Source organism: Elephantulus edwardii, unplaced genomic scaffold (genome assembly GCF_000299155.1).
Source record: "Elephantulus edwardii isolate Elephantulus edwardi_28Jun2011 unplaced genomic scaffold, EleEdw1.0 scaffold00304, whole genome shotgun sequence".
In the NCBI taxonomy this organism is placed as follows: Eukaryota; Metazoa; Chordata; class Mammalia; order Macroscelidea; family Macroscelididae; genus Elephantulus; species Elephantulus edwardii.
This window is the reverse complement of record NW_006400054.1, coordinates 1,937,545-1,965,491: the sequence shown is the minus strand read 5'-3', so window position 1 is coordinate 1,965,491 and position 27,947 is coordinate 1,937,545. Positions and strand designations below refer to the sequence as shown.

Genomic DNA, 27,947 nt, shown 5'->3' with positions numbered 1-27,947 from the left:
CCCCCCCAGTACACTACCCTCTTGGAAAAGTAAAAGAAAAATTCTTTCATTGTTTTACAATCCCTCCCCCCAGGTCCACTCCACTATGTAGCCTTCCCTCTGGACTCCTGTCATGACAAAAATACCTAATCACATATCCCTTTTAAACAGTTTTCTCCCTCATCTGTTTCAATACAGTATACATTATTGAACCCATCTTCCTCAGTCTCCCCCCAACCACGATGTCAGTCCTGTTTTACAACAGTGGCACCATGCAGTATTTGTCCTTTTGTGACAGAGATACTGCACTCAGCATAATGTCCTCCAGGGTCACCTATTTTGAATAATATTGCATGAGTTCCTTGTTTTTCAATGCAGCATAGTATTTCATTGTGTGACAATACCACAGCTTCTCTATCCATTTGTTTGTTGATGGGCACTTGGGTTGTTTCCAACTCCCTGATATTGTGAACAAAGCCGCAATAAACATGGGTGTGCAGATATCTGCTTGGATGTCAGAGAAACTATCTTTTTAAAAAACAAACAAAGCAAAGGTTTGTGATGAGCCTGCATTGAACAAGTTGATCAGGGTCATTTGCCCAAAAGCAAGCACCCATCTCGCGTCTCTGTGTTACAGGTCAGTCATTCTTGAAGATTTTCAAACCTTTTCATAACATTATTGTACACTTAACAGATGATGTTGCTGCTGGGTGCCCTGAGCGGGGTCTGATGCCAGGCCCTGCATCTTTCTTGCAGTCTCTGTGGTGCTCAAGTCCATGACTGCGGCCACGGTCCCCCCATTCTTTGCTCCTGTGTCCTGTCTGCCTGGGGCAGCCCCTGGCCTGCTATGAGCCTCAGTTTCCCCTGTGTTAATAAGGACTCCTGCCCTGGTCCACCTCCCAGGGATGATGAGGGTACCATGGGCATCAAGCAGTGAGGCTCAGCATCCGTCTCCCCCACCTTCCTGGCCTCCCAGCCTGCCCTGTGCTCTGTGGGGGGCGCCGGCAGGGCAGGGTTCAGTTCCCACGGCCTGGGCGGCCACGTGCACACAGGAGTGTGTGGTTTGCCTCCCAGGGAGCTGGGCAGGAAGTGCTTCAGGGTGGGGGGGTGGTAGGATGGGGCGTCTGGTTTGACCTTGTGGTGAAGTGGCCGGGAGGGAGGGGGCAGAGGTGAGGAAAAGGGGGGAGGGTGGGTCTCTTGAGGTCTGCTGGGGACCTGGGACCTGGTGTTGGAGGGGTGTGTGTATGTATGTGTATATGTGACATTTCATGGTCTGCCTCTCTGCGCTTTTAAATTCCCCAATCACTTCCACAAGAAGGCCTGTTAAAATAATTCCAGAAACAAAATGTGGGTATGAGAAAAAAAAGAAAAATAGAAACAAAATCACTGCTAGGAAAAGTGAAATCAAAACAAAGCAAGCCCGCCACAAAAAAGCAGCCCATCTTCCCAAGGCCTTCAGCACCTCACCCCCCACAGAGGCCTCTGAACGCCAAAGCGAATCTGTTCAAACAAAGTCACGCCAGGCAGCGGCCTCTGGCTCCCAGCTCACAGAGAATCAAAGGCTGCGTCTCCCCCAGACTCCACAGGACCTGGCCCCGTTTCTTCTCAGCACCGTCCACTCCCTCCCATGAGCAGCCCCAGCCTCAGACGACAGGCCGCTCCTGCCCCAGGGCTCCTACACAGCCATCCAGGCCTGAACACGCGCCTCTTTCTCTGCCTGGCTGGCTTCTTGACCTACTTCCATCCTCGCTCAAACGTCATCTCCTCAGGGGGCCCTTTCCTGACCTTGTTTAAAATCACACCCCTCTCTTCACTCCCCACACCCCATGCTCTGTGGCAGTTACTACAGCTTAACATGTTCAACTGCCACTTAACACGCCTGAGAATGTCTCTAGGGACCCTGCCCTGCCGGTGGAGAGGGTTATGTATTGGACTGCTAACCAAAACCTTGGTGGTTCGAATCCATCACAGGCTCCATGGAAGACAGAACAGGCAGTTTGCTTCAGTAAAAATCAAAGGCATGGGAACCTGATAGAGGGTTGTCACGAACGGAATCAGTCTGAAGGCAGTGGTGGTACAATTGGTTAAAAGAGGTCAGATGCTCACCAAAAGGTTAACAGTTCAGACCCACTAGCCGTTCTTGGGAGCAAAACCTTTACTTCTGTAAAGGTTAACAGGCTTGGGAATGTTACAGGGCAGTTTTATTCTGTTCTATAGGGTTGAACAACAACATAGACAGACAGAGCTCTGTGGGCCTGGTTTTAATTGTTTTTGGTCATTCTTCTAAGTGGTGTAGCCCTGGTCTGTGCATTGCTGTACAGAGGAAACTCATGCTTGCTGTGATGCTGAACACTGTGACACTGATGTGTCAAATGAGATCATGGTTACCCATGGTAGACAGTGTTTGGTGGAGCTCCCCGATTAAAACAAGCTTGGAAGCAGGAGTGGCATCCACTTCCGTAATAGCTTGCCTCCGGAAACCTTATGAACTTGGAGAAACAATGAAAGTTATACAAGTGTTCAGGTCTTTCGTTCATAGGGCTGAAGACTAAGATGTACCTGGTTCAGGCCAGCATCTTTGCAGTCACTTGCTATGCATCTGAGAGCTGGATAATGAATCAAAATGACAGAAGAAGAATTGATGCTTTTGAGCTGCGGTGTTGGACAAGAGTACTGAGTACCAGAGGACCGTGGACAGCCAGGAGAACAGATAGGACTTGGAGAACGTGCAGCCAGACTGCTCCTTGGAGACAAGGATGACAAAGCCTTGTCTCACATGTTTTGGACATGTTGCTGGGAGAGGCTATTCCTTGGAAAAGGACATAATGCTTGGAAAGGTGGAGGATGTGTGAGAGAGAGGAAAGACCCGCAACCAGACGGCTTGACAGAGTGACGGCAGCGACGGGCTCAAGTGCATCAGAGACGATGAGGATGGCACAGGCGAGGACAATGTCCATGTCCCTGTTGTTCACAGGGTCACTGTGAGTTGTACTCTACTCGATGCCACCTAACAACAACAACAACGACAATGACAACACAGGGCTGCTGAGTCAAAATGGACTCAACAGTAATAGGTGGAATTGTTTGCTTTCTTTGCTTTTTGGTGGCTTAGTGGTTAAGTGCTCAGGTGCAAAGGGAAAGGTCAGAGGTTCAAACCTATTACCATGCTGCAGGAGCAAAATGAGGCCATCTGCGTTCATAAAGATAAGGGCCTTGGGCACTCCATGGGGCTTTCTCCTGTGAGGCAGAGTCAGCCCAGTGGCACAAAACATAATGGGCACAAACTGTTGAATGGAAAATCAACTTGCTCTGTAAATGTGCTCTCAGACATATTGCAATGGGAAAGTCTGCTGCTAGGGACCTCTCCAAAGTACTGAAGAGCAATGGTATCACTCTGGAGACTAAGGTATGCCTGATACAGGCCATCATGGTCTTTGCAATCACTTGCTATCTATCAGAGAGCTGGACAATAACTAGGGAGGATGAATGGAGAATTGATGCCTTTGAACTATGGTGCTGGAGGAGAGTACTGAATATACCATGGACTGCTAAGAAAATGAACAGGTTCATCCTAGAGAGGCTTAAACCAGGCTGCTCCTTGGAGGCAAGGATTCTGAGGCTTTGTTTGACATGCTTTGGACATGTTGCAAGGAGAGACCGGTCCTTGGAGAGGCATGTCATGCTTGGGAGGGTGGAGGGACAGCGCAGGAGAGGAAGACCCTCTATGAGGTGGATTGATTCAGTGACTGGGGTAATGGGGGTAGGTGTGTCAGAGACAGTGAGATTGGCACAGGACAGAGCACAGTTTAGGGCTGTTGTACATAGAGTCGCTATGAGTCGCAAGCAACTCGACAGCACGTAACAACAACAACAACAACAACAATAATAATAATAATAATAATTGGCATCCACTTCCTAAACAACATGCCTCTGGAAACTTTATGAACTTGGATAAATGAAGATAGTTATAGAAAGGATTCAGGCCTTTTGTATATAAGTTCTCTGTGAGTGGTGCTTGACTTGATGGCAATCAACAACGAAGACAACAACAACAAAAATAATAACTAAAAAAATAAAAAGCAGGGTTCTGACATCTGGCCTCAAGCTAGGTCCATTTCACAGACACAAAAACAAAGGCAGCAATGGGCTCAGTGAGTGTCACGGAGTGAGGGGAAAAGCCAAGGCTGGACTCAAACACAGTTTACAAAGAATCCTTCACTCCACAGCCACCCGCTCCGGGGACCCATGACACCCTGTGGAATGGGGACCTGGTTTAGGCCTCGAGAGGAGCCAGGATGGTGCCAGTTGTTTGCAGTGACGCTGCATAAGAAAGGCCTGGCAATCTCCTTCTGCAAAGATGACCGCAAGAAAACTCTATGGGACAGTCCTAGTCTGTACTATAGAGAGTCACTATGAGTTGGAACTGACTCCAAAGCAATGGGTTTCATTTGCGTTTCTGATCTTGGGATTTATTTTGGGGATAAACTAGGGGTCAGGTGGGGACACCAGGACCTTGGCCAACAGGGGTTCTGGAATCAGATTTGTAGCTGTACAGGATCAAACAAGCAAGCAAGCATCTTAACCTCTTGGAGCCTCAGTTTCCTCATCTGGAGAATGGGAATCATAGAGCTTGGCCCCCTGGGACGGTTCTTTGAATCAAGACGGACAAAGCTTGCATGGTTGTAGGCTGGAGCCAGGGATCCAGTGAGCACTCTGTAAACTGACATGGCTTTGCGTCTGCCCCCTCCGCCTTGTCCCCCTCTCCCAGCCCCCACCACACGGGGTGGAAACTCTGAGTCCACAGACTCACAGCTGTGTTCCAAACGGCTGATGACTGACCTCTGGAGACAGGGCGGATCTTCCCCACCCCTGTGGGGGGCCCCCCCAGTCCCAGGGCCGCCAGCTGGCTCCCCGCCCCATCACAGGATCGAACTGGTGGCTTGGAGAGTGGAAAAAACCCAGGTCAGGCTAATGATCTGTTCTCACTGGCTGTGTGACCTTGGGCCAGTTGGTGGTCCATCCAGGGCTGTGACAAGGAGGGGTGCGCAGAGAAGGGTCAGAGCTCAGAGATCACCTCCGATGCGCGAAGTCAGATTGCATCAGCCCATTTGACAGACAGGGAAACTGAGACCGGAGAAGTAAAGGCACGTGTCTGAGGTGAATCTGGGCTTGTCTGAGTCCAGCAGGGGAAGGTGGAGAGAAGAGAGGGGTAGGAAGAGTGAGCTCCTGAGAGGGAAAGGGGGTAGGTGAGAAGGAGTAGAAAAAAGAGAAGTGCAGATGAGGATGGAGAGGCTGACAGAATCAGACATACAGAAACACAGAGACAGGATGCAGAGAGAGACACAGAGATCGGAACACCAAGAGACCACCGGAAGGGCCAAGAGGGGCTTGGGGAGCTGAGCAGGACATGGGGGAGACCCCATCTCATTCCTCTTCTAGGCTGCAGCTGGACCTTGGTTGCCTTGGCAACAAGAAGCTTCAGTCTGGAAGAGCCAGGGTCTACCACCCCCACCCCCTTCTTCCTTCCACTCCCCCTCACCCAGCAACAGACACTGCAGGTTCTGTCCCACCCCCCTACAGTGGAGCCTGGGGTATTTTTAGCTGGGATTCCTTGGAGATGATGGGTGGGGGGCCCTGACGCAGGCAGGCTCGTCTGGATGGGGAGGGAGGGAGGGGCTGGGGAGAAAGTGAACAGGCTCCGTATGGCTGAGGACGGATGAGGCTTGTGTATGGGCGCAGGCATGCTAAGGACAGCTCCCGGGAGGGAGGGGAGGATGGTGCAGATGGGGGTGTGCACGTGGCTGGGGGTGCTCGGGGTTCTGGTAGATTAGAGGAGGACACATTTAATGTTCAACTCTCCAAGGAGAAATCCTTCTTCTCTTTCTAGCCCCCCACGTCCTGAGCTCAAGCATACTCCATAGCTCCCTATTGCTTTTGGCACCAGGTTCCCTGGAGGTCCCACAATCTGACCCTGCACCCAGACTTGGGGGAAAGGAATCAGGAAATAGTCATTCCTGGTGGTCTCTGGAAGCTTCTGGGTGCGCTGTCACTTCCAGCTGGCTGGCCCTCCATTGTCCAGGGTACCACACCTCCAGCCCCACTCAGGACCCTTGGAGTCAGCCCCTTGAAACTGTGATGTTGTTCCCTCTGCCTGGATCAGTCCTGTTACGGACCTGACCTCCCACTCCCCCTTTTACCTGGCTGACCTCCCAGCTGCCTCACACACGCCCTCCATCCCCATTAAGTTCATTCACTATTCTACTTGCTGAATCCACCTCCTCCGTCAGTCTGTAAACTCCCTGAGGGCAGGGTCCTGTCTGTCTTGTTCACCTCTATGAACACACCCTGAGGCAAGACTTATTTGAGGAATTAAGACAGGGCATCAAAGCAGAGTCTTCCCCAGCGTGCTCCATAATTGTTGTTCTGGGCTGTTGCATAGCAATCATTATATTACTGTTGTTGTTAAGTGCTGTGGAGTGACCTGCAACTCATAGGGACTCTGTGTACAACAGCTCCGAACCCCGCTCCGTCCTGTGCCAACATCATCGTCTCTGACACACTTACCCCCACTACCCTCGTCACTGAGTGAATCCATCTCATCCAGGGTCTTCCTCTCTTGCTCTGCCCCTTCTCTACCTTCCTATGAGTGACGTCTCCTCTCCAAGGACTGGCCCCTTCTTGCAACATGCCCAGAGTATGTAAGACAGAGCTTCAGAATCCTTGCTTCCAAGGAGCAGCCTGGTTTCACCCTCTCTAGGATGAACCTTTTTATTCACCTAGCAGTCCATGATATAGTCAATACCCTTCTCCAACACCACAACACAAAGGCATTAGTTCTTGTAGCATCTCTAGTCATTGTCCAGCTCTCTGATGCATAGCAAATAAGTGCAAAGACCATGGGCTGGATTGGGTGCACCTTAGTCTCCAGACTGACATCGTTGCTCTTCAGTACTCTGGAGAGCTCCCTGACAGCAGGTTTTCCCAATGCAATTTGTCTTTTGATTTCCTGGCTGCTGGTACCAAGAAAACCAGTTTCTTTTATAAATTATCAGCAATTAGGGTTCATTTTTACATGGTGATCCATCCGTTAAACTCATGGAGAAATGGTGCCAACAGCTGTTACTGAACAACTCTAACCTCATCTAACAACTCTAACAACTTAGCTGTTGTTAGGTGCCATCGCCTAGACTACAATGTATCGTGATCCTATGCACAAAAGATCTGACCTATACAGCTCGTATCCCAGTATAGTCTACTCCAGTCCAGAGCAGCCCATTCTAAGAAAAGGCTACTTATGACCTTCCCAATTCTTAGTCCACTAAAACCAGTGCTACTGAGTCAAATGCCACTCGCAGTGACCCCACAGAACAGAGGGGAACTGCCTACAGGGCTTCCAAGGCTAAACTCTTTACACATATTGCCAGACAACGAACAAGGAAGGCTGAAGGAGTGATGCATTTGAATTATGATGCCGGTACATAATATAAAACATACGGCGGTCCACCAGAAGACTGAACAAGGCTGCCTTGGGAGAAATAAAGGCAGAATGCTTCTGAGAAGCAGGGGTGGTGAGAGCTGGTCTCCGGCACTCTGGATCAGGAGGGGACAGTCTCTGTAGACGGACATCTGGCTTGGTAATGCAGAGGGTGAGTGAAAAAGGGGGAGGCCCTCCTTGAGGTGGGTGACACGTGACTGTAACAAAGGCCTCCCACAGAGCAGGGGCTGAGGGATGGAGCAGAGCTGAGTGGCGTGTGCTCTGCGGGACAGGAGGTCACTATGAGTTGGAGCGAATGGGATGGTACCTAACGACAGACCGTGTAACTGGGTCATTTCTCTCCCATGGAGAGTCTGGTGGGTTAGAACCACCAACCTTTCAGTTAGCAGCCCAGCACGCAACAACTTTGCCACCAGGGCTGCCTTCATAACCCACGAGTGAGTGACAATTTGCAGTTTGAAAAAAAAAATAGGATAACTAATAAAACATGTGTGGGGGCCCAAGGAGGGGAGGGGTGGGAGCAGAGGGGTGAGGATGGGTAGGGGTGAAATCACAGGGTTGCACAATGTGGTGGGGAGAGGGAGGGGGGGTAAAGGAAATGCGAAGGATCTGGCGGGGACCTGAAAAGACAGGGTAATGATGGGCACAGGGCCATGATTTTATAACACAGCATGAAATACAATGTGAATGAAAAGTGTGAGACACAGTGTATATGAGCTTTGTAAACAAACCAATATAAAATAAATACTAAAAATAAATACTGCCCCAGGAGAAAGTTCTCCGATCCCCATTATGGATCCCTCTTACGGAGGTCCCTGCAACTTGGCTAAGCCCCTCTCATACCCACTTGAGTGTGGAGACCACTTTTTCCTGTCATTTCGGGGGCCCCCATCCTTCTATTTTTGAGACCTTGAACTAGCCTGCCATCTAAAAAGAGCCACAAAAGAAATTTAGCCCCCTGTGGCCATCTGATGGGCAGGGGCCTCCTTCACCTCTTGGGGCACCTGCCCAGCCCCCTCCATGCGGGAGTTTGCCCCAGGCTGGGGTCACTGGGGTACACCTCCACTTGGTACCTCCGTGGTCAGAGAGGGAATGATCTGGGAAAGTTGGAAGGACAAGACAGACAGGAGTCCATCATCCCAGCTCCTCTGTCCCCCGCCCACCTCTCCTCCTGGATCCACAGTTGGGTCCCCAAAATAGCCGCTGCTGAGGTGTGGAGATGTGCAGTTGTCTGTCCAGGCACAAAACAGCATCATATCCTGTTCCCATTTTACAGATAAAGAGATTGAGGCTCAATGAAGGGAAGTGACTCATCCCAGGTCATGTATGAACCCAGACAATGAGACACTCTCAAAGGGACAGAAAGAAGGCAGACAGGCAGTCTGGCCAGCCGAGGTGCAGGTACAGAGTACAGTGTCAATCATATCAATCACAGATACCACTGTGTCACTCCTGTCAGAACACAGGCCATGTGTCTGCAGATCCCTTTACCATCCTATCAGCTCCAAAACACAGCACGTTACAGTACTCCGTAAAAATGACAACTAGACCTTCCTTGATTTTACAGATGAACTCGGTCCCTGATGTACTTAACGTCATTTCCTCCCCAGCTTCTTCACTTTCTACACCCTGGAGAGTAAGATCACCCAGCCGGCCTCGGCTCATAAAAAGCCAGACCAACAGCTGCTAAGCCCAGTGAACTTGGGGGTTTCTGAAGCCCCTCTTTCTTCCTAGAGCAGAGAGTGGATTCCAACTGTCAAACTTTCGGCTGATGCTCCACTTTGTAACCCACTGTGTCACGAGGGCTTCTCTTGACTCACACAGCTTCTCTAACAGACGGGCTTGCTTTTAACTTGGTCAAAGAGCTCTCACAGCTGGGGACAGACATGATGGTGGTTCCTGGGAACCGCTCAGTGGCGCCGCCTTCAGGTGGCTCTCAGAGGCCATACCTGCATCCACATCTGCTGGCCAGAGCCCTGTCCCTTCCCCAGGCCATGGGTTTCTTCCCCCACTCTGAGATGAAAGGAAAGGCTTGCATGTGTTGGCCTCAGACACATACAACCCCAAACCACCTTGGGGTCAAGTTTGAAAATAACAGCATTCATTTCAAGTAAAAAAATAACCCCCAACAAAACAACCACCATCAAACAAAAGCCACTTTAAAAACTCCATCAAACTGCACTGCTGTGGAGTTGGAAACAAAAACTCTCCAGTGCATTTTTGGAGGCTGTAAACAGCCCTGGGAGAAGAAGGCCCATCTTTGTCCCAAGGAGCAGCTGGTAGATTCAAAGTGTCAGAGAGACGCCAACAGCAGAACACCTTACAGGAGAGGCCACCAGAGCCCCCTAATCGTACGTGATGAGGACAGAGGGTGTCCTGGTGGTACAGGGGCTAGGCGCCCACCTGTTAACGGATAGGTTGGTGGTTCGATCCCCTCAGGTGCTTCTGGGGAGAGAGCTAGGCAGTGTTTCTCTCTAGGAGAGCTGCCAGGAGCTGGAATCAACTGTGAGTTTGCTTTTTTTTTTGTTTGAAAAGCTACCTGCCTTCCTCCCATTCCAGTTCCCATGGTGGTGCGAATGTTTACAAGACTCAGGTGCTAACAGGGTTGGAGGTCTGTGCTCACCCTGAGGCACTAAGGAAGAAAGGTCTGAGCACCCTGCCATTGAAAGCACCAGGAAAGGCAGGTCTATCTGACACAATGGAGTCACAGAGAAGCAGACACTGACTGGTAAATTGGGGACGAGGGTGGTACTTCTCTCCTGGGGTCCCTGCAGAAAATCGTGAATACACTTAGGTGCTTATTTAACGTCTGGCACAAAGCAAAGATGTAGGAAAGGTCGGATACCACTGATCAGGGCCATTCTTCCACCTTCGGCAGGTCTCCCCTCCCCTGCCCTGGGGGGTCCTCAGCTTACCCTGGCGGGATGGAGGCGCGCGCGCTCACGGTGGTCGTGCGCTGGGGTCCCGGCCGGTTGAGGTTGTTCTGTCCCGGGGTGGGCGCGCTGCTGGGGGCGCTGGGGCTCCGCGGGGGCACCCCCGAGGCCGGTGTGGGCTCCGTGGGGCCGGTGGTGGGCGCAGCCCAGAGCGCGGCGCTCGCAAAGGTGGCACTGGGGCGCACGGCGAGCGTGCCCGGGGGTCCTCCCGACGGCGGGGCGGCCAGGGGCACCTTGCGGCGCTGCGAGGCCAGGATGGCGTTGGAGGCTGCACGCGTGCTGTTGACCAGCAGGCACTGCTGGCAGGAGCAGGGCTGGCCCGAGCTGGCGCCCACGGGCCACGACTGCGACTTGGGGATGGTGCCCACCGTGAGCGGGTAGGCCAGGTCCAGGCGGCGGCGCAGGCGGCGGCGCCGGCGCGTCTGGCGGTTCATCTGGGACATGCTGTTGAAGTAGATGAGGTAGCAGAAGCCGAGCGACGAGAGGTCGAGCCACGGGTGCTGCTTCTCGTAGGCATTCTGGATGGTGATGCAGATGTCCATGTCGTAGGCCGTCCACGCGCCTCCGTCGCTCTCCCACTCCCACACGATGCCCTTGCCCGGCGCCGACGACGGGTCGTAGAAGTTACGCCGCACGGGACGCATGGTGCCTGTGAGCAGAGAGAGGGCGCGCGGGGGTCAGTCACGGGGGCTGGCAGAGAGGGGCCGGGGGGAGCAGCACTGGCCGGAAAGGAGAGGTTGAAGGAGGAACAAACCTGGGGAGGGGTCCAGACAGGACAAGGATGGGGGGTGGTCAACAGGACCGGGGGGCCCAGAGCACCCGGTGGGGGGGAACCAGCACAGATAGGAGGGGCCAGGGGCAGGGAATGGGGCACAGGGACGTGGCCAATATAGGTTGGGGGAAGGGAAATGTCACAAAGTGGGTGTCAAAAAAAGGCAGAGGGATATGCACACCCATGTTTATCGAGGCTTTGTTCACAATAGCAAAGCGCTGGAAACAACCCAAGTGCTCATCAACAAACGAATGGATAGAGAAGCTCTGGTATATTCACACAATGTAATATTACACAGCATTGAAAAACAAAGAACTCTTGAAATATACGCAAAATGGGTGACCCTGGAGGACATTATGCTAAATGAAGTATCTCAGTCACAAAAGGACCAATATTGCATAGGGCCACTGTTGTAAAACGGGACTGACATCAGGGCTGAGGGAAGACAGAGTGGAGGAGGGGAATGATGTATATTGCATTGAAACAGAAGAGGGAGAGAACTGTTTAAAAGGGACATACGAATGGGTAGTCTTGTCATTACAGAAGTCCAGAGTGAAGGCTGAATAGTGGAGTGGACTTGGGGGGAGGGATTGTATAACAATGAGAGAGTTTTTCTTTTTCTTTTCAAGAAGAGTGAATGGGGGGAGGGATGGGCAGGGAGAAAAGTGTAACAATGAATGAATAGAAACCCTAAATTTCTGTAAACTTTCATTTAAAGTAATTTAAAAGAAAAGGCAGAGGGGACATCAATAAGGGGGTGAGGTAGTAACACCTCTGTGGAGGAGGGCAGAGGGAGCGTGGGTGGCACAGAAGCCTTCCTTCATTAGTTCATTCATTCATTCATTCACCAGGCCACCCATTCACTCGTTGATGCATTTCATAATTTCAGCACGTTTATTTATTTATCCAAAAATTCCTTCATTAGTTCATTCATTCAGTTCTGAAGTTTATCTATTCCTTTGCCCTCCATCTGGACACTGGCCTACTGTGCGCATTCCCTCACTGACTCATTCATTCCCTGTGTGCACGTACTCGTGCATTCATTTGTTCAGCCCTCGGCCCACACATGCAGGTATTTATTTGCTTACACCTTACTTTCCACATGCATGTCGCTGTCCACGAAGCCATACATTCCTGCGTCCACGATCACTCATTCACGCCTGAAGCCACACGCCAGCCCTCTCACCCGGTGCCGCATTTACGCCCGTCCCCTGGTCCGCTCGTTCCTCTGGCCCTTTCTCCAATCCCTTCATCTGCAATCATCTCGTGTAACACTGCACTCCTCAACCCTCTCCCTGCTCCGCTTCCCCTTCTGATGGACCTGCTATGGTCAACAGCTTGTTTCTTGCCTGGCTCCTTCAGAACAAGTTTTGCTCACTGCCAAGTATCTGGAGAGAGCTCTGGTAGCCGAGTGGTCAGGAGTCGTGCTGCCAAAGGCATGCAGTTCAAATCCACTAGTTGCTCTGTGCGAGAAAGACGGGCAATCTTGGCCAACGGGATCTCTAGATCCACACACAGTTCATTAGGACACACCCTGATTCACTCTGAGCTCTATTATATACTCCTTCCCTCACTCCCTTTGGTCCGTTCCTTTGACTGTTTTTCCTATGTGTTTTCTGTTCCTCTCTTTGTCCGTTTGTCCCTTCCTTCAGTAAGCATTTCTGCCTGCCTGTTCTGGGGCTGCGCCCAGGCTGAGCACTCACATGGTAACCACATGGCAGCTGTGGCCAGGTTGGGGGGGACAGGTGTCCTTACTTCAAAAGTGAAGGCACTTGGGGGGCTCTGGTGGCCTAGTGGCAAGGAGCTGCAACTACAATCCCAGAGGCACACGGTTCGAATCCACCAGATGCTCTGCCGGGGAAGGAGGGGCAATCTCCTCCTGTACCAGTCAGATCTGATTTGACGGTACACCCACACAAAAGTGAAGGCACTGAGACTTTGCTCCCAACCCCTGCCCCGTGTTGCCCAAACCTCCAGATGCTCCCTGAGAGAGTGGCTCCCAGGACAGAGCGGGGTCAACAGATCAAGGCCAAGGCTGCTAGACTTCTCAGGGCCCTTAGCTGGCTGTGTGCACCAGGGCCTGAGCAGAGAGCATCTTTTGCAGGGTTCCTTCTGCACACGTGCAGGATGGTTGCACCCCTGACTGCTTCTCAATCGTGGGAAAGTCCCTTAAGTCTCCCTCGGCCTCAGTGGCTTCATCTAGAGAATGGGTGATTATGAGGTTGTTTCTCAGAGCTCTGCAGTCAGATGGGTGAGGACCCTCAGGGTCCTTCCTCAGGACCCCCACCCCATGTTGGGCTTCTCTCCTCTGCCCACTTCTTTGCCTCCAGAAGACCCCTCATTCCCCAGACAACGGGGAACTCGAGGTACAGAGATATAGCCATTGATTTGACAGAGGGGATGAGGAAGGGGTGGAATGTCTAGCTTCAGGAAATCAGCTCCCCTGGTGGTACAGGGGTTAGAGCTCTCAACTGCTAAGGGAACAGCTGGCAGCTCAAACTCATCAGCTGCTCCGAAGGAGAAGGACGCTGTATTCTGCTTCTAGAAAGATCCACGGCCTTGGGAACCCAGGGGGGTCATCCCACCCTGTCCTGTCAGGTCAGGGAGGGTCTAATTGGTCCCAGCCAATCATGGGGGAAACCTCCCCAGGCCTCTGGGGGCGCTGCGCTCAGCTGCCGGGCTTATCATTTTAATCGAGTGTGTGCGTATTGATTTTTACCCTTCCTCGCCCACAGTGCCTCTTCCAGAGTGGGAAAAGGATCGTTGAGCCCTCTGGTCAGTTCTGACTCAGTGACCCTATAAGGGTGGTGGGCCTGCCCCATAGGTTTCCAAGGCTGTAATCTTTGCAGGAGCGGACAGCCAGACCTTTACTCTGACAAAAACCTGGGAGCTTCAAAGTGCCAATCTTTCAGTTGGCGGTGGAACACTTTACCACGGAGATGAGACTGGGCAGAGAGGAAAAAGCTATGGAAGTCGGTTCCTGCTCTGTTTCCAGATGCTTGTCTTCCCCTCCTGGCGCCTCAGTTTACCCATCTGCAAGATGAGGGGCTGTGACTGATAATGTCAGTCCGTGGCCTGCCGGAAGTACAGATGTCAGTTTCCTGGGGAGGGTTGAAGGTGCTGCTATGCAGTAGGTGTAATCCATTGGATGGGAGGGAAGAGGTAGGAATGTGCCTTATTTAACAAAGGCCCTGAGAAGTACTGCAGCTGGGCCTAAACGTGCCAAGTTCTGAGCCAACCTGAAGTCCCACTGAGGTCAGTGGCAGGGCAGAGGTGGGAGGTACTGAATATAACGGTTGAAACAACAGTCTCACAGGCCTTGTGCAAATTTTGGCTTCACACATAAACTGCAGCGTCCTCATTTGTGAAATGGGAATATTAAAACCTACTCCACACGGATACTGTGGACCAAAGAAAAGACTAGAACACTCGGTATATAGTAAACACTTAGTGCATGTTAGCTAGGATGGCTGTTAATAACATTATTAACATACATTACTACTTACATTCATTACACTGCCTCCTCCCAAAAAAACCCAACAAATTTGGGCAGTTGGTGAACTCCTATTCATCCATCAAAACCCTACACATGTCCACCTCCTCTAGGCAGGTGGTTATGTTGCTATAGCTTTTACCTGTTGGGTTTTTAAAATTTTTTTATTATTACACATCTACCCTCACATTGTGCTTAAATCAGGTATTTGTTTTTAATCTCTCTTCCTGGTCAATGACTTTCAAGAGGACAAGACTCAATCAAATCTCAAGCACCAGGTATAGAGCCTGGCATAAAAAAGGGCACCTGCCAGTGAAATGGGCAACCTGCCTGGCACGTGTCAGGGCGCAGAGGGAGTGGGAACGAGGCTGGGTTGATATGATGGAGCGGAGCAGACACAGCCCCACCAGGGTCCCCAGGAGGGGGGGGCGTTCTCAGGGAGCAGCGTCCACATACACCAGCTCTCCTGCAAAGGAGTCGGGAAGCCCATGTGGCTGGTCAGGGCCAGCCAGCGTGGCCAGCCCCCTCTCCAGGGCTCCCTTTACCAGGTATCGATTTTCCTGCCTGTTTACTGGTAGTTATTAAAGGCTGTGTCCCTGGAGCCCTTTTGAAGGGAGATTGGAACCTGGAGAGCGGGAGTAATTAGGGCAGCTGCCCGTGTTCCCTGCTGGGCCTTGCACCCCACAGTGCCTGCTGCTGCCTGCCTGCCTATCGGCCACCCTGCTGCCCAGCCCGCACTGGCTGGGGACCAGGCTGAGGGGGGCCAGCTGGTTCTCTGGTGACCCAGCCGGGCTGTGATCTCAAGATTGCCAGACAAGTGGTGGCCGCGCCCCCTTGCCTCCCCAGCGGCCTTGGCCTAGATTTTCAACCAGAACAATGGGTCTCTAAGACTGGCCCGGAGGTTCTGCAGCCTGGGAGGCCCTCCCGTCTTCTCCTTGCCCTGCTCTGCCTCGTGTCCTTGGGCTGGCCGCTCCCCGCTGCTGGCCTCCCAGGCATCCAGCTGTGCCAGCCACGAGGGTCTGCATCCCCATGGCTGTAGGGACCATGTGCAGCTGCTCACAAGGTTTCCTGGGTCTGTTTCTATGTGTCTGCTTTTGTTTTTATTTTCTTGGATCCCTCCTTTGCTTTCCGAAGAATGTTTCGTTGAAAAATTCCAATCCTGTTCCAGTGCAGCCGAAGGGAAAAGGGGCTTTGGCCAAAAGTCAGCTGGGAGGTTGGAGAGGCGAGGGGCCCCCTGAGACTGGGCCTGGGGGAGGCCGGACGGCTGCAGCCTGAGACTGCTGTGTGTCTGGAGCCGAGTAAGGAAGGGACAGATAGAGACAGAGAGGCAGAGACAGAAGCTGGGGGCATGCCGGGAGGTGGCAAGGCTGGAGAGACACACAGAGACCTGCAGACAGACAGAGACTATGGAAGACGGGCCAAGCTTAGAGTGGGGATCGCAGACACCAACACGGGAGGAAGACTGCGAGCTGGGACAGAGCGAGCGTGAGAGCAGAGAAGTGAAAACCTGAAACCAGAGACCAAGGGCCCATGGGGCGTCAGAACAGGAACCCAGGACCGAAGGTGCAACAGAGAATGTCATGGCGCACGCTTATTGAGCACCTCTCTGGGGGCCAGAGTTGACACTCAGTCCCTCCCCTGCCTGCATTCTTTTTATCCTCCCACCAAAGATTCTTCCCATTTTATGTATGAGCAAACTGAGGCTCAGAGAGGTAGAATTTTAAGAGAATGACAGCAGAGGGCTAGAAATGATGCTACTCCATCATGGAGGGTTTAAGAGGGACCTTTAGGGAAGGGTTCAGACTCAACCAAGTGTTACCCCAGCCTAGGATGCCTTTAGGGATGGGGAGATCACTACCTCAGCTTAGCTCTTAGTTGCTTCACTGGGGGAGGTTCCTGCTCTGAGAAACTGGTTTTGATCTGAGCCCTGTGCCTGAAGATGGGGGGAGATGTATCTCAGCCCATTCAGGAAGCTGACTTTGTGGGGGAAAGGGGAGGGCGCTTAGCCCTATTGCTTGCTTGTTCCCCAACCTCCAAATGCTCGTCCCAGGCTGGGCTGGGACTCTGTGTACCTCCCATTGGTGGTGGCTGCCCAAAGGGAAGTGACCTCAGCTCAGGGGCCCCCAGAACCTGACAGGAAGGGGAGTCCCATGAGAGGCGGTCAGCGGCATCCTGTCAGGTGGGGGAGTCCTGCTGAGGCTACAGCCTCGTCAGGCCCCGGGGTCAGGGGGCCGGTGAGGGGTTGTCGAGCAGTTAATGGGGTGTGCAGGCAAGGTTATCTGCAGGAAGTGAGTAAAGCCAGGATCCGAATCCGAGCCACCTGGCTCTCTCCTTGATGTTCGTTTTGCTGTCCTCATCTACTCTCATATGCCCATGTTCCAGAGGAGGAAACTGAGGCATGGTGGTCAGGCAGAGAGGAAGTGACCAGGCTGCTACCAGACCTGCTGGTTCACTCACTCCTAACTCCTACGTCCACCTCCCTCGAGTAACAACAACAGCACCAGTTACGACTGGTTTCTTGAGGACCTGCGCTCAGCCAGCTGTCCTGCATGGTGCCCGCATCTTCTCAGCAGCTCTAGGGATGTGCATTATCACCACCCTCCCCATTTGGCAGACGGGGAAACTGAGGCTGCCTGAGAGGCCCTGGAAGGCCCACTGAGGGCTGTAGTGGGGCAGGGATTCGAACCACCACCTGTGGACCCAGAGTGCCTGTCACTCCCTCCCATGCTGCAATCAATCATCCCGCAGTGTTCTGTTTCCTTCCAAACTCTCCCCGGAGACTCATCAAACTAAGTCTCGGCCCATTAGCGGTTTCTGCACATTTAGAGGCGACCCAGGCTCCCCAGGGCCTGCTGGAGGCTGGGCCAGGGTGGAGGGGAAGGGAGGGGAGGGAAGGGAAGAGAGGGAAGGAGCTGGCCCCCAGCCTGCCCAGGAAAGCTAAGAGGCCTCAGTCTAAACCAAATGCAATCAAATCAAACTCACTGCTGTGGAGTTGAATCTGAGTCACAGCAACCATCTAGGGCAGAGGTGACCCATTGCATTTCCAAGGCTGTATGGCTTAGTGGCAAGAAGCTGCGCTACAATCCTGAAGGTACGCAGTTCAAATCTACCAGATGCTCTGTGGGAGAAGGACGGGCAATCTTCTCCCATGCGATGAACTGCCTCTGAAAACCCACCGGAGGGTCAGCTGTGAGTCGGTTCTGACGCGACGGTACACAACAACAAAAATCTTTGGGAGGCAGGGGCCACACCTTTCTCCTGTGGAGCCATGAGAGGGTTCAAACTGTTGACCTTTTGGTTAACAGCCGAGAACCTGAATCAGTGCACCAGAAAGGCTCCCCTTTGGACAGGAACTGAGATCTTTAAGGTTGGTATCCTGGAAGCTGGTTGTGCACGTCTGGTAGTTTACATGGGGGGCAGGAGGGGGGGCCTGGACACCTGTAATCCTACAGATTTCCCCACCACAGATGCCATGTGCTGAGCGGGAAACAGAGGGGCGGGAACAGAAGGCAGACAGACGTGCAGCACTGGGACCCCTCGTGCCCTCAGGCAAGCAGTTGGACCCCTGCCAGCTGCTCTTTTCCCATCTGTGGAACGGCCATAGCGACCACCTCAGCCAACGCTCTCAGAGGGCTTCGACGAGCCGGAAGCCCCTTCGCGGCTTTCATGAATGCTAGGCCCAGAGATGAAGCAATGTGCACACACACAGCCATGACCCTGCACGGCCAGGGTTGAACCCGGCCAGGGGAATGGCACGTCTCTCCACCTCTGCCCCCACCCTGGTCCAAACCGTCAGCTCTGCTCACCTGGACCATGACATAACATCCTTCCTGGAGCCTCAGCCTCCCTCCTGCTTCCTGTAGAGCACGTGCCGCCCAGCAGCTTGAGGGAATGTCCCTAAACTAAAAAATGACCCCTGCTCCACAGCCATCAATGGCTCCCTAGTGCCCTCAGGAATCAGTCTAAGTTTTTTAGCTTGGGGGACCTGAAGACCCATCACAAGTCGTCTGTAAATATTGCAATCTCGTCAAACTCCCGGTCCTTCCCAAGTGTCTGTTGTGGTCATGTATTTACACAGGCTGTTCCTGCTGTCTGAACCAGCCTTCCACCATTTCATCCCATTTTTCTCCCTGGGGAGCTTCAGAAATCACTCTCTGTTCTGTCCCCGAGTTGTCTCCATCATCCTGGGGGAGGAGCACTCTCTCCTTGGGGTCCCCAGAGCGTCTGGCCCCTGTAGAACCCCCTAACGTATACTGCTAGCTGGGGATGGGGTTAGGTATTCCCTGAAGCTGCGGAGCCCCTCAGGGCTAGGCTGGTTCCCTCTCCCTGGGACCCCCACCAAAAGCACGGAGAGACGGGTTCTTGGGACACTCAAGAAGGAATGAATGATAAATCCATTTAGTGAATCTAACCAGATACTACACAGGACCAGGCCGGGGTGCAGGCCGGGGGTGAGTCCAGCTCTGTTTTGGCGTTCACAATGCTGCTGTTGCTGTGTGCTGTTGTGTTGGAACCGACTCATAGGTGACCCTCCAGCAGGTTTGCTGGGCAGTAAATTGGACGGGAGGAGACTGCCCATCTTTTTCCCCCCAGAACAGTTGGTGGATTTGAACTACCTGCCTTTGGGTTGGTAGCCCAACTCCTTACCCTCTAAGCCATCAGAGTTCCCTAAATGAGATACACACACACACATTTAAAAATAGTAACTGACATTAAAAATACTTTTTTCCCCATGCATCACATGAAAGTTATAATTCCCAGCTATGGCCCCATGGATTCCCACATGCCTTCTTGGCAGGCGTTAGGAGAAGCGTTTTAGGTTGCCCTATTCAGGTCTTCAACAAGTACTGATTGAGCAGCTACTGTGTATCAGAGAACCATGGTGGGACAGTTGCCAAACTGTTCGACTGCTAACCACAAGGTCAGTGGTTTGAAGCCATGAGCCGCTTCACAGGAGAAAGTTAAGGCAGCTGCTTCCAGGGGGACTTACAGTGTCACAAGCAGTTCTTCTCTGCCCCTTTAAGGTTGCAAGAGAACAAGACGGTCAAACCCTGGGCCCTCTCAGCTGTCGCTCACAGGTCCTGTTCAGAGCTGGATCTGGGATCTTTGTTGATGGGGACACTGACTCCCATTTCCATAGGCCCTGAGACTTCAATGTGAACAGAGGGGCGTGAGGAGGGGAGCTGACCGTCCTGGAGGGCTGGGATGTCAGCCCTGCCCACTCTGTGCAGCACCCTGGAAAAGTGAAGTTTCGGGAGAAGCCTCCCAGGCCCTGGGTGCTCTGCTCAGAGCAGAGGGAAGAGGACAATGGCCCAGCCTGTCATCGCGAGGAGAGGTGGCGATGGCGCTGAGGCTGCTGGCAGGGCTGTCCTGGCCGCCAGCACGGTGTCCTTTGATTGCATCGTCCTTTGTTCTGTATTTCAGGGCACTCAGCTTCAGGGCCTGCTGCCAGCCTGCCTCCCGCCCCCCTCACCTCACTGCCTGCTTCCACTGCCAGGGCAGGTGGAGCTGGGCTGGAGCCGCTCCAGGTGCCCAGTCAGGGAACCAGAGGGGGAAGCGCTTCTCTGGACAAGACAGCCACACATAGGACATAGTGGGGACTGGGGTCCAGCCTTCAGTACCTGGCACCCCTGAGTTAGGAACAGCCCCAGCGCCTGGAGCTACAGGTGCCAGGTGAGGCATTAACCCACCTCCCCACCTGCACAGAAGCACCTGGAGGGAGGAGGTGTGTGTGTCTAACCCACTCACCTATGAGTATCTGCTGTGAGAATGAATGTCATCGCACTCTCCCCAGCCCAGGGACATAGACTCACTGCACCCATTTCACAGGTGAGGAAGCTGAGGTGCTAGGAAGAGGATGGGAAGCCTAGTCCTCACCAAGAGGCAGCTGTAGGTTTTTTTTTTTTGGGGGGGTCCTTGTCCTCAGCTAATACCAGCCAGGGCAGCTGGAGGCTGGTGGGAGGGAGGGTTTGTGCCAATCAGAAGATTGGGGAGTTTTTAGGGGATGATTGTAGTGGGGCTCCCAGGGAGATGAGAAGTGCAGGGGGGAGACCCATGAGGACATTTCATACCCAGACTGTACCCTGAAGAGGGGACCCCATTGCCTCCTACCTGAAAGGTCACTACTGCGATCCCCTGTCCTGTCCTCTCACCCGTCTGTCCTGACCCACCGCTCCACGCTCCCATCATCACCTCCACCATCACCCTGCACCGCCCCTCAAATCTGTTCTTCACACCTCTTCCTTCACACCGCACTAATCTCTTGTCCCTCCCCTCACTACCTCCTGTCCTTTCCCCACGGCCCCCATCAACTCCTGTCCCTCACTCCACTGACCCTCACAACCTCCTGTCCTTGCCCCTCTGACCTCCACCACCTCTTGTCTCTCCCTCTACTGACCCCATCACCTCTTGATCCTTCCCACCCCCAGGGACCCCATTACCTTCTGTTGTCCCTCTTCATTCTGCCCCCTCCCGTCCCCCCTCGTCACCTCCTGTCCTGGTCTCTGAACCCACCAGCGCCTCCTCTCATTTTGGCGTCCCCATCACTTCCCGCTCTCCCACAGGCTGGCCTCATCACCTCCTATCTCTGTCTCCACCACTTTTAGTCCCTGCCCCCTGCAGTCCCTGCCCCGTTCTGGCCCTGTCACCTCCCATTCCTGTCTCTCTCACTTTATCCTGGTCCCACTACCTCCTGTCCCTTCCTTTAATGACTCTCATCACCTCCTGTCCCTCTCCCATCCTGGCCCACTTCACCTTCTATCCTCTCCTCACTCTGGACCCCATCAACTCTTGCCTCTCCCTCACTCGGGTCCCTATCACGTAGCATCCCTTCCCCCCACCATTCTCCATCTCCTCCCCCATCACCAGGTCAGACTCCACAGCGCTCTGAGAAAGGCAAGAAAGAGGCTGGGGTGCTGGGAGAGAACAGGAGGATGGGAGGTGACAAGCAGGGAGGCTGAGGGTGTGACTCTGTCCAGGGTGCTGGGGCAGCCCGGGACCTGGCACCAGCACAGCCTGGGCACCGTGCCCACCACACAGCACACCTGCATCTGGGTCTCGCCCCTCCTCCTCCCAGCTTCAGCAGGTGGCTTGATGCCCGTCCCTAGAGTCTCACCTTTATCAAGTATCCAGGCAGACCTGTCCTCCTGGGAGACATAGTCCAGACCCCTGCCATGACTCAAATGTCACAATAAAGTGAGCCCGTGACACTGTCTTGGTTTCCTAGTGCATGTTATGGATGGCGACTTAGTGATAAGCAGCTGGGCTGCCAATTCAAAGGCTCATGGTTCGAATCCACCAGGTGCTGCACAGGAGAAAGGCTCCCCCAGCTCCTCCCATGCGATTTACTGCCTCTGAAAACCTCCTGGACCGTCAGCTCTGAGTCGGTTAGAACTGGATGGTACAAAACAGTAACAACAGTGCGTCACAGGTGCGTTGAAAATAACAACAATGACCTTGACCAAATGTGACACAGAGACGCGAAGTGAGCTCACGCTGTGGGAAAATGATGCCACAGACGTGCTTGACGCAGGGTTACCAAGCACCGTGGGATCTGTGAGCCCCGTAAAATGAGACACAAGAGGACAAGGTCGGCCTGGACAGTGGGCGGACGTCGCAGGCTGGTGGGAGTATGGCAGACAGCGTGAGGAAGGCCAGGGCCAGCCCTGATCGCCCGCTCCACTTCCCAGGCCTGGCATTCACCAGCCTTGCTCTGCAGTGGCTCTTGGTCCCCGGGGACCAGACGCTTAAGGGCAGCGACAGCTGGCACCTGCCAGGCCCCAGTGGGCCCAGGAGGCCTCCCTTCACCTCTCTTTCCCAAAAAGGCAGCTCTCCTGGGACCTGTCACGGCCTCTACCGCTACCGGGCTTCCTTCCAGCCTCCACGCAGCTACCCCAGAAATGCTTCCCCATCATCTGCTTAATTACCCTCTTGGGGAACTTGCTCTCAGGAAGCCAGCTCTTTTGGAGCCCCCAACCACACACGGCCCACATTTCCTGGCCCAAAGTAGCCAGTATCTTTCCTGCACGAGACCTTTACAACATTCTCCTGTTTGGACATGATAGCTGGCCAGGTTTTACCAACATGATCTCATTGAATCACCCAGGTGGGGGCTATTCTTATCCCCATTTCACAGATGAGGAAACAGAGGCTCAGAGAAGTCACGAGAGTTCACCTATGGCCACTGAGCCAGCAAGGGAACAGCTCTACATCCGCTAACCTCACACAGCAGAGGAGTCACTTCTCATGAAATGCATTTGCTTCTGCCCCCAGAAGACTGACATGAATTTGGCAGAGCCCCAGGGCCCCAGGGTCCCCTCGGACACTCCAGGGCCCCTGGTACTGAGCAGGTGACCTGTGACTGTCAAATATACATGAGCATGGGGTCACAGGATCAGAGGAGACTCCGGAAACCCATGAGTGGGTCTGTAAAGGTGGAAATGCAGGTAGGTGACAGGGTGACAGGTGGCCGAGACGCCCACGTGTGGATCAGCTGGACTCACCAGCACCCCAAGATGGACCTCTCTCTGCCCTTGTGTCAGCCCCAGCCGGTCTCAGGGCCTTGCAGACTGGCGGGGAGAAGATCCCATGGGCAAGTCCTGTAACCAAGGAGCCGGGCCCTGGATGCCTCCCAGGGTGACACTGGCTGTCCCCACCTTGGTACAGATCCTGACAACAGATCCCAGCAGACCTTGGAAGGGAGGAGGAGGAGGAGGGGCCTCTCAGGGCCTCAGATATCACCTTCTGAAGATGTTACCTCTCCATCCCTGAGGCCTATCTGGGTTCTGGGAGCCTGCATTCTTGTTGCAACTCAGGACTGATATACTGTGTGACCTTGGCCAAGTCACTTGCCCTCTCTGACCCTCAGCGTGTCCATCAGCACAACGGCCCGCATTAGGAGTCTCCACTCTGGAGGGGGCTTTCACTGAGGGTCATCAAGACCGCTCCTTCCCACTTGGTGGACCCGGCCAAGTCCCTAACAGGCCACGCGTGGACCACGTGCTACAGGCAGGCGGGGGCCAGGGCCGAGAGGAGTTGAGCCACAAGAGACGCAGACGTGGAGATGCTCAGCCAGCCGCCACCTGTTACTCCAGCCAGCAGCTTGGGAATGCCGAGCGCAGCCGGCTCCGAGCCTGCAGCCCAGCATTTGTGGACGCTCCGCAGCCTGGCCTCCCCCGGACTCAGCTGTTCCATCTGCAGCATGGGCAGAAGGCTACCCCAAGTCCTTCCAGCAGCAGAGCTGGGGGAGAAGGGGAAAGACCAGACAGCTGGCCGCTTCCCCCCAGCTCCCTGCTCCTGGTTCCATGAGACTGACAGGAAATCGCTGAATCACATCTCTGTCCAGCTGTGTGGACGGCCGGAAATCTGGGTAGAGGGCTTGGAGGCAGAGACCACCATGCCAGCAGCAGGGGGTGGGAATGACCCCCAGAGAGGCTGTGGTCTCCCCCAGGGGCAGGAAGGATCTCTCAAACTTTTTCCTCTGTTATGGAGTCAATGTGTCCTCTCTAACTGCCCCTCCCCACATGCCACAAATATGTGTCCCCTTGGCCCGCCCAGGGTTCCCAGTGTTACGTAATTATCCTGCAGTTCTGATCTGATGTAATTATCCTGAGGGTTGTAAATCCGCACCTCTACCATGTGAAGACGTGAACGAGGCAGTGATGTTAATGGGGTAGAATGCAACCTGCAGAAACAGGCTGTCTCTGGAGTTGATCTCCTGAGACACAACAGAGATCAGACGCACAGGTCAGAGGGACCCATGACCACCGAGAAACAGCAGCCGAGTGAGCGCATCCTTTGGACCGGGTCTCTGTGCTGGGAAACGTCCAGAGCTGGGAGGGACAGAGAAAGAAAGCTGCCTGGACAGCTGGCACCCTGCACTTGGACTTGAAGCCTCTTAAAGAGGAAGTGCTGGTGGCTTCATGGTAAGGAGCTACACTGCCATGCAAAAGGCAGGCGCCTCGAATCCACCAGCCGCCCCACGGGAGAAGGACGGGCAGTCTCCTCCCATGTGGTTGACAGCCTCTAAAAACCTGCCGGAGGGTCAGCTGTGAGTCAGTTCCACACACAACAATGGCCACCATCCCAGCAGCAGGGGGTGGGAGTGACCCCCAGAGAGGCTCTGGGAGCTTAGTGTTAAGGACATGCACTGTCAACCCAAAGGTTGGAGGTTCGAATCCACTAGACGCTCTACCTCATGCAATTTACAGCCTCTGAAAACTCCCTGGGGGATCAGTTAGGAGTGGGTTCCAACGTGCCGACACCTAACACACGTCTCTTAAGTGGCAAGAGAAGACATTTCGGTTTGTGAAGGCCACCCACTTGTGGTATTTCTGTGACAGCAGCACTAGCAAATGAAGACACCCCACCAGCCTGTGCGGGGAGAGCCAGTCCCCTCAAGAGAAGACCCTGTGGCTCCTGGCCCAGCTCAACCACCCAGCGCTGGGCCGGCCGGGCAAGTCCCCTGGCCTTGGCTCTCCAATCTGCGGCAGTCTCAAATTATCTGTTGGCAGGGACAGCTCGAGACAAAGGAAGATGAGGAACGGAATGCTTCAGGGAGACAGAGCACGTGGCCCAGCAAGAACACCCCAACATCACAGCACAAATGTGGGGCTCCGCTTGGTGAGGTTCAAGCAGCCTTTGTCTATCCCCCTACCCCCAAGTTTACCTTCCAGCTCCTGGCCTGGGACAGCATCATAATGTCACCACACCATCCAGGGTTTATAGATTTTCTCCTTCTACACAGGGAGGGGGCTTCCATTTCCAACACAGACTCTGGGCTCCTGACCTGAGAGTCTTCAAAGGGAAGCTGGCCCCCCAGGGGAAGCAGTCAGCACAGCTCAGCAGCAGAGAGGTGAGGGGGCAAGAACTGTGCACTCACCCACCCGCCTGGGGCAGGGCTGGGCCTCTCTCCTGTGGTGTGACCGGGGATCTGAGCTTGCTTCCTGTGGATTCAGGAGAGGCACAGACAGGCTTGTACGTCAGCGGGTATCCAGCCGGCTCACATGCACGCACGGGTCAGCAGGACATGCCACACGGCTCAACATGGGTGTGCACACGCCACGAGGCACGTATTATCCCAGTACATTCAGCCGAATGCATCCTGGCAGATTAAGACGACCTTAGGGCAGAGGTTGGCAACCTACAGCCAAATCTATGCACCACTTATGTCTGTACAACCCTCGAGCTAAGAATGCTTGCGACGTTTTTTCAAATGATTGGGGAAACAAATAGGAATATTTGAAGAGTATGTGGAAATCAAATGCCAGTGTCCGAAAGTAGTTTTATGAGAGCCCAGCCACACACGTTTGCGTATGATCTGTCTGCAGTTGCTTTCACACTACAAAGGCAGAAGTGAACAGCTACACTCAAGAATGTATGGTCTGCAGAGACATTTACCCTCCGGCCTTGGGAGAAGAACTCTTGGCCAGCTCGTGTGTGAGGGCACCCGCAAAGCTGGTGGGATGTGCTCTTGCCTCCGACAAAAAGGAAAAGTTCAGAGGGAGCTCTGGTGGCCTAGTGGCAAGAAGCTGCTCTGCAATCCCAGAGGTACACAGTTCCAATCCACCAGATGCTCTGCTGGAGAAGGAGGGGTAATCTCCTCCTGTGCCAGTCAGATCCAATTTGACGGTGTTGTTGTTGTTGTTATGTGCCATCGAGTCGTATGCGACTCATAGTGACCCTATGTACAACAGCCCTAAACGGTGCTCTATCCTGTGCCATTCTCACTTCCTGTGACACACCCATCCCGATTACCCCAGTCACTGAATCAATCCACTTCATAGAGGGTCTTCCCCTCCTGCGCTGTCCCTCCACTCTACCCAGCATGATGTCCCTCTCCAAAGACCTGTCTCTCCTTACAACATGTCCAAAGTATGTCAGACGAAGCCCCAGAATCCTTGCCTCCAAGGAGCAGCCTGGTTTAATCCTCTCTAGGATGACGGTACACACACACAAAATAATAAAATTTTAAAAAAAATGAAAAGTTCAAGTAACTTACTGACATTTTATAATTAGAAAGCCTAGGCAGGGGCCATGCTCATTTCAGCACATGCACGCCAGCTTTGTGTTTTACAACTTTATGTGGTGTTTTTTTTTTAAGGTGTGGGGAGCTCTAAAGCTTTACCTTTCATTCTACTCATTTCTCTTGTGACCTGCAGGGCCCACGGTGGGTGATTTAGTCAACGCTCAGTGATGAAACAACAATCTTAGTTCTTTCCATCAACCTGCCACTTCTTCTATTGAGTTGATGTCCTCGCCCATTTTACAGATGCGAAAACAGAGGCCTGAAGCAGTGAGGACACTTGCCCATGCTCACATGGCCAGTCAGTGGCAGAGAAAGGTCTGGTTCTCAAGTCTCCTGCCTGCTGGCCCTGGCTCTTTCCTGGACCACTGACAACGAGGACAAAATGTCCTTTTCTTGGGATTCTGATGGGTGTTTTTTTGCTCCCCATCCTTCCTCTCAGGGCCTGCCCATGCATCCTAGGTCCCCAGCCAGCCCGAAAAGGTTTCCTTTGCTGGGGGTCTTGGCGGGGACCCAGAAGCACAGTGAGTGATGAGCACTTTTTCCCTTTTCCGGCAAACAGGGGACAGGTGTGGGGTTGAACCGCTCCAGGAGGTGAGAGGTGGGAGGGACTGATGCTGAGTTGGGGATACCAAGGAAACCGACCCAGACGAGTGTGCCGGCCCGAGCAAGGGGCTGGCTGAAGGGGAAAGAAGAGTCTGGAACTCTGGGGAGGCAGGACCAGGGTGGACCGCAAACCCAGCCCACTGCCAGTGAGTTGATTTAATCCTCGAGGACACAGGAGAAGTGCCCCTCAGCGTTTCTGAGGCTGTAAGGCGAGGCCGACTACCTTACCCTTCTCCCACGGAGCTGGGCGGCTGGCTGGTGTGACCCACCGCCCTTCTGGTTAACAGAGGAACTAGAAAGGGGGGATTCTGAAAGGGGAGAGGATCAATCAAAGGCCAAGTCACCAAGCTGGCAGTCTTGGGAAAGGCTGTTTCTCCTTTTAACAATTGGCACGGAGTTGATTCTGACTCAGGGTGACCCCACGTGGGTCAGAGCAGAACTGTGATTCACAGGATTCTCACTGGAGGGTTTCTGGGAAATCAATCATCAGGCCTTTCTTCCGAGGTGTCTCTAGGTGGATCCGAACTGCCAACCTCTTGGTTAGTTTCTGAGTGTACATGAATTACATCAGCCAGGGTCTCAGAGCCCCCTCCAAACCAGGCTCAATCATGAAGCCTCCACAGCTCAGCATGAGTTCTGAGACCGCA

The 27,947-nt window shown here is 53.6% G+C and overlaps 1 protein-coding gene across 1 annotated transcript in view; it reads right to left on the bottom strand.

The window, feature by feature from the left end:
• DTX1 (deltex 1, E3 ubiquitin ligase) overlaps positions 1-27,947 on the bottom strand; it is a 47,213-nt gene that overhangs the window by 16,650 nt on the left and 2,616 nt on the right. The window contains exon 2 of the mRNA XM_006900984.1: positions 10,390-11,056. Within this exon, the coding sequence (XP_006901046.1) occupies positions 10,390-11,056 (667 nt within the window). The remainder of the gene's footprint in view (positions 1-10,389; positions 11,057-27,947) is intronic.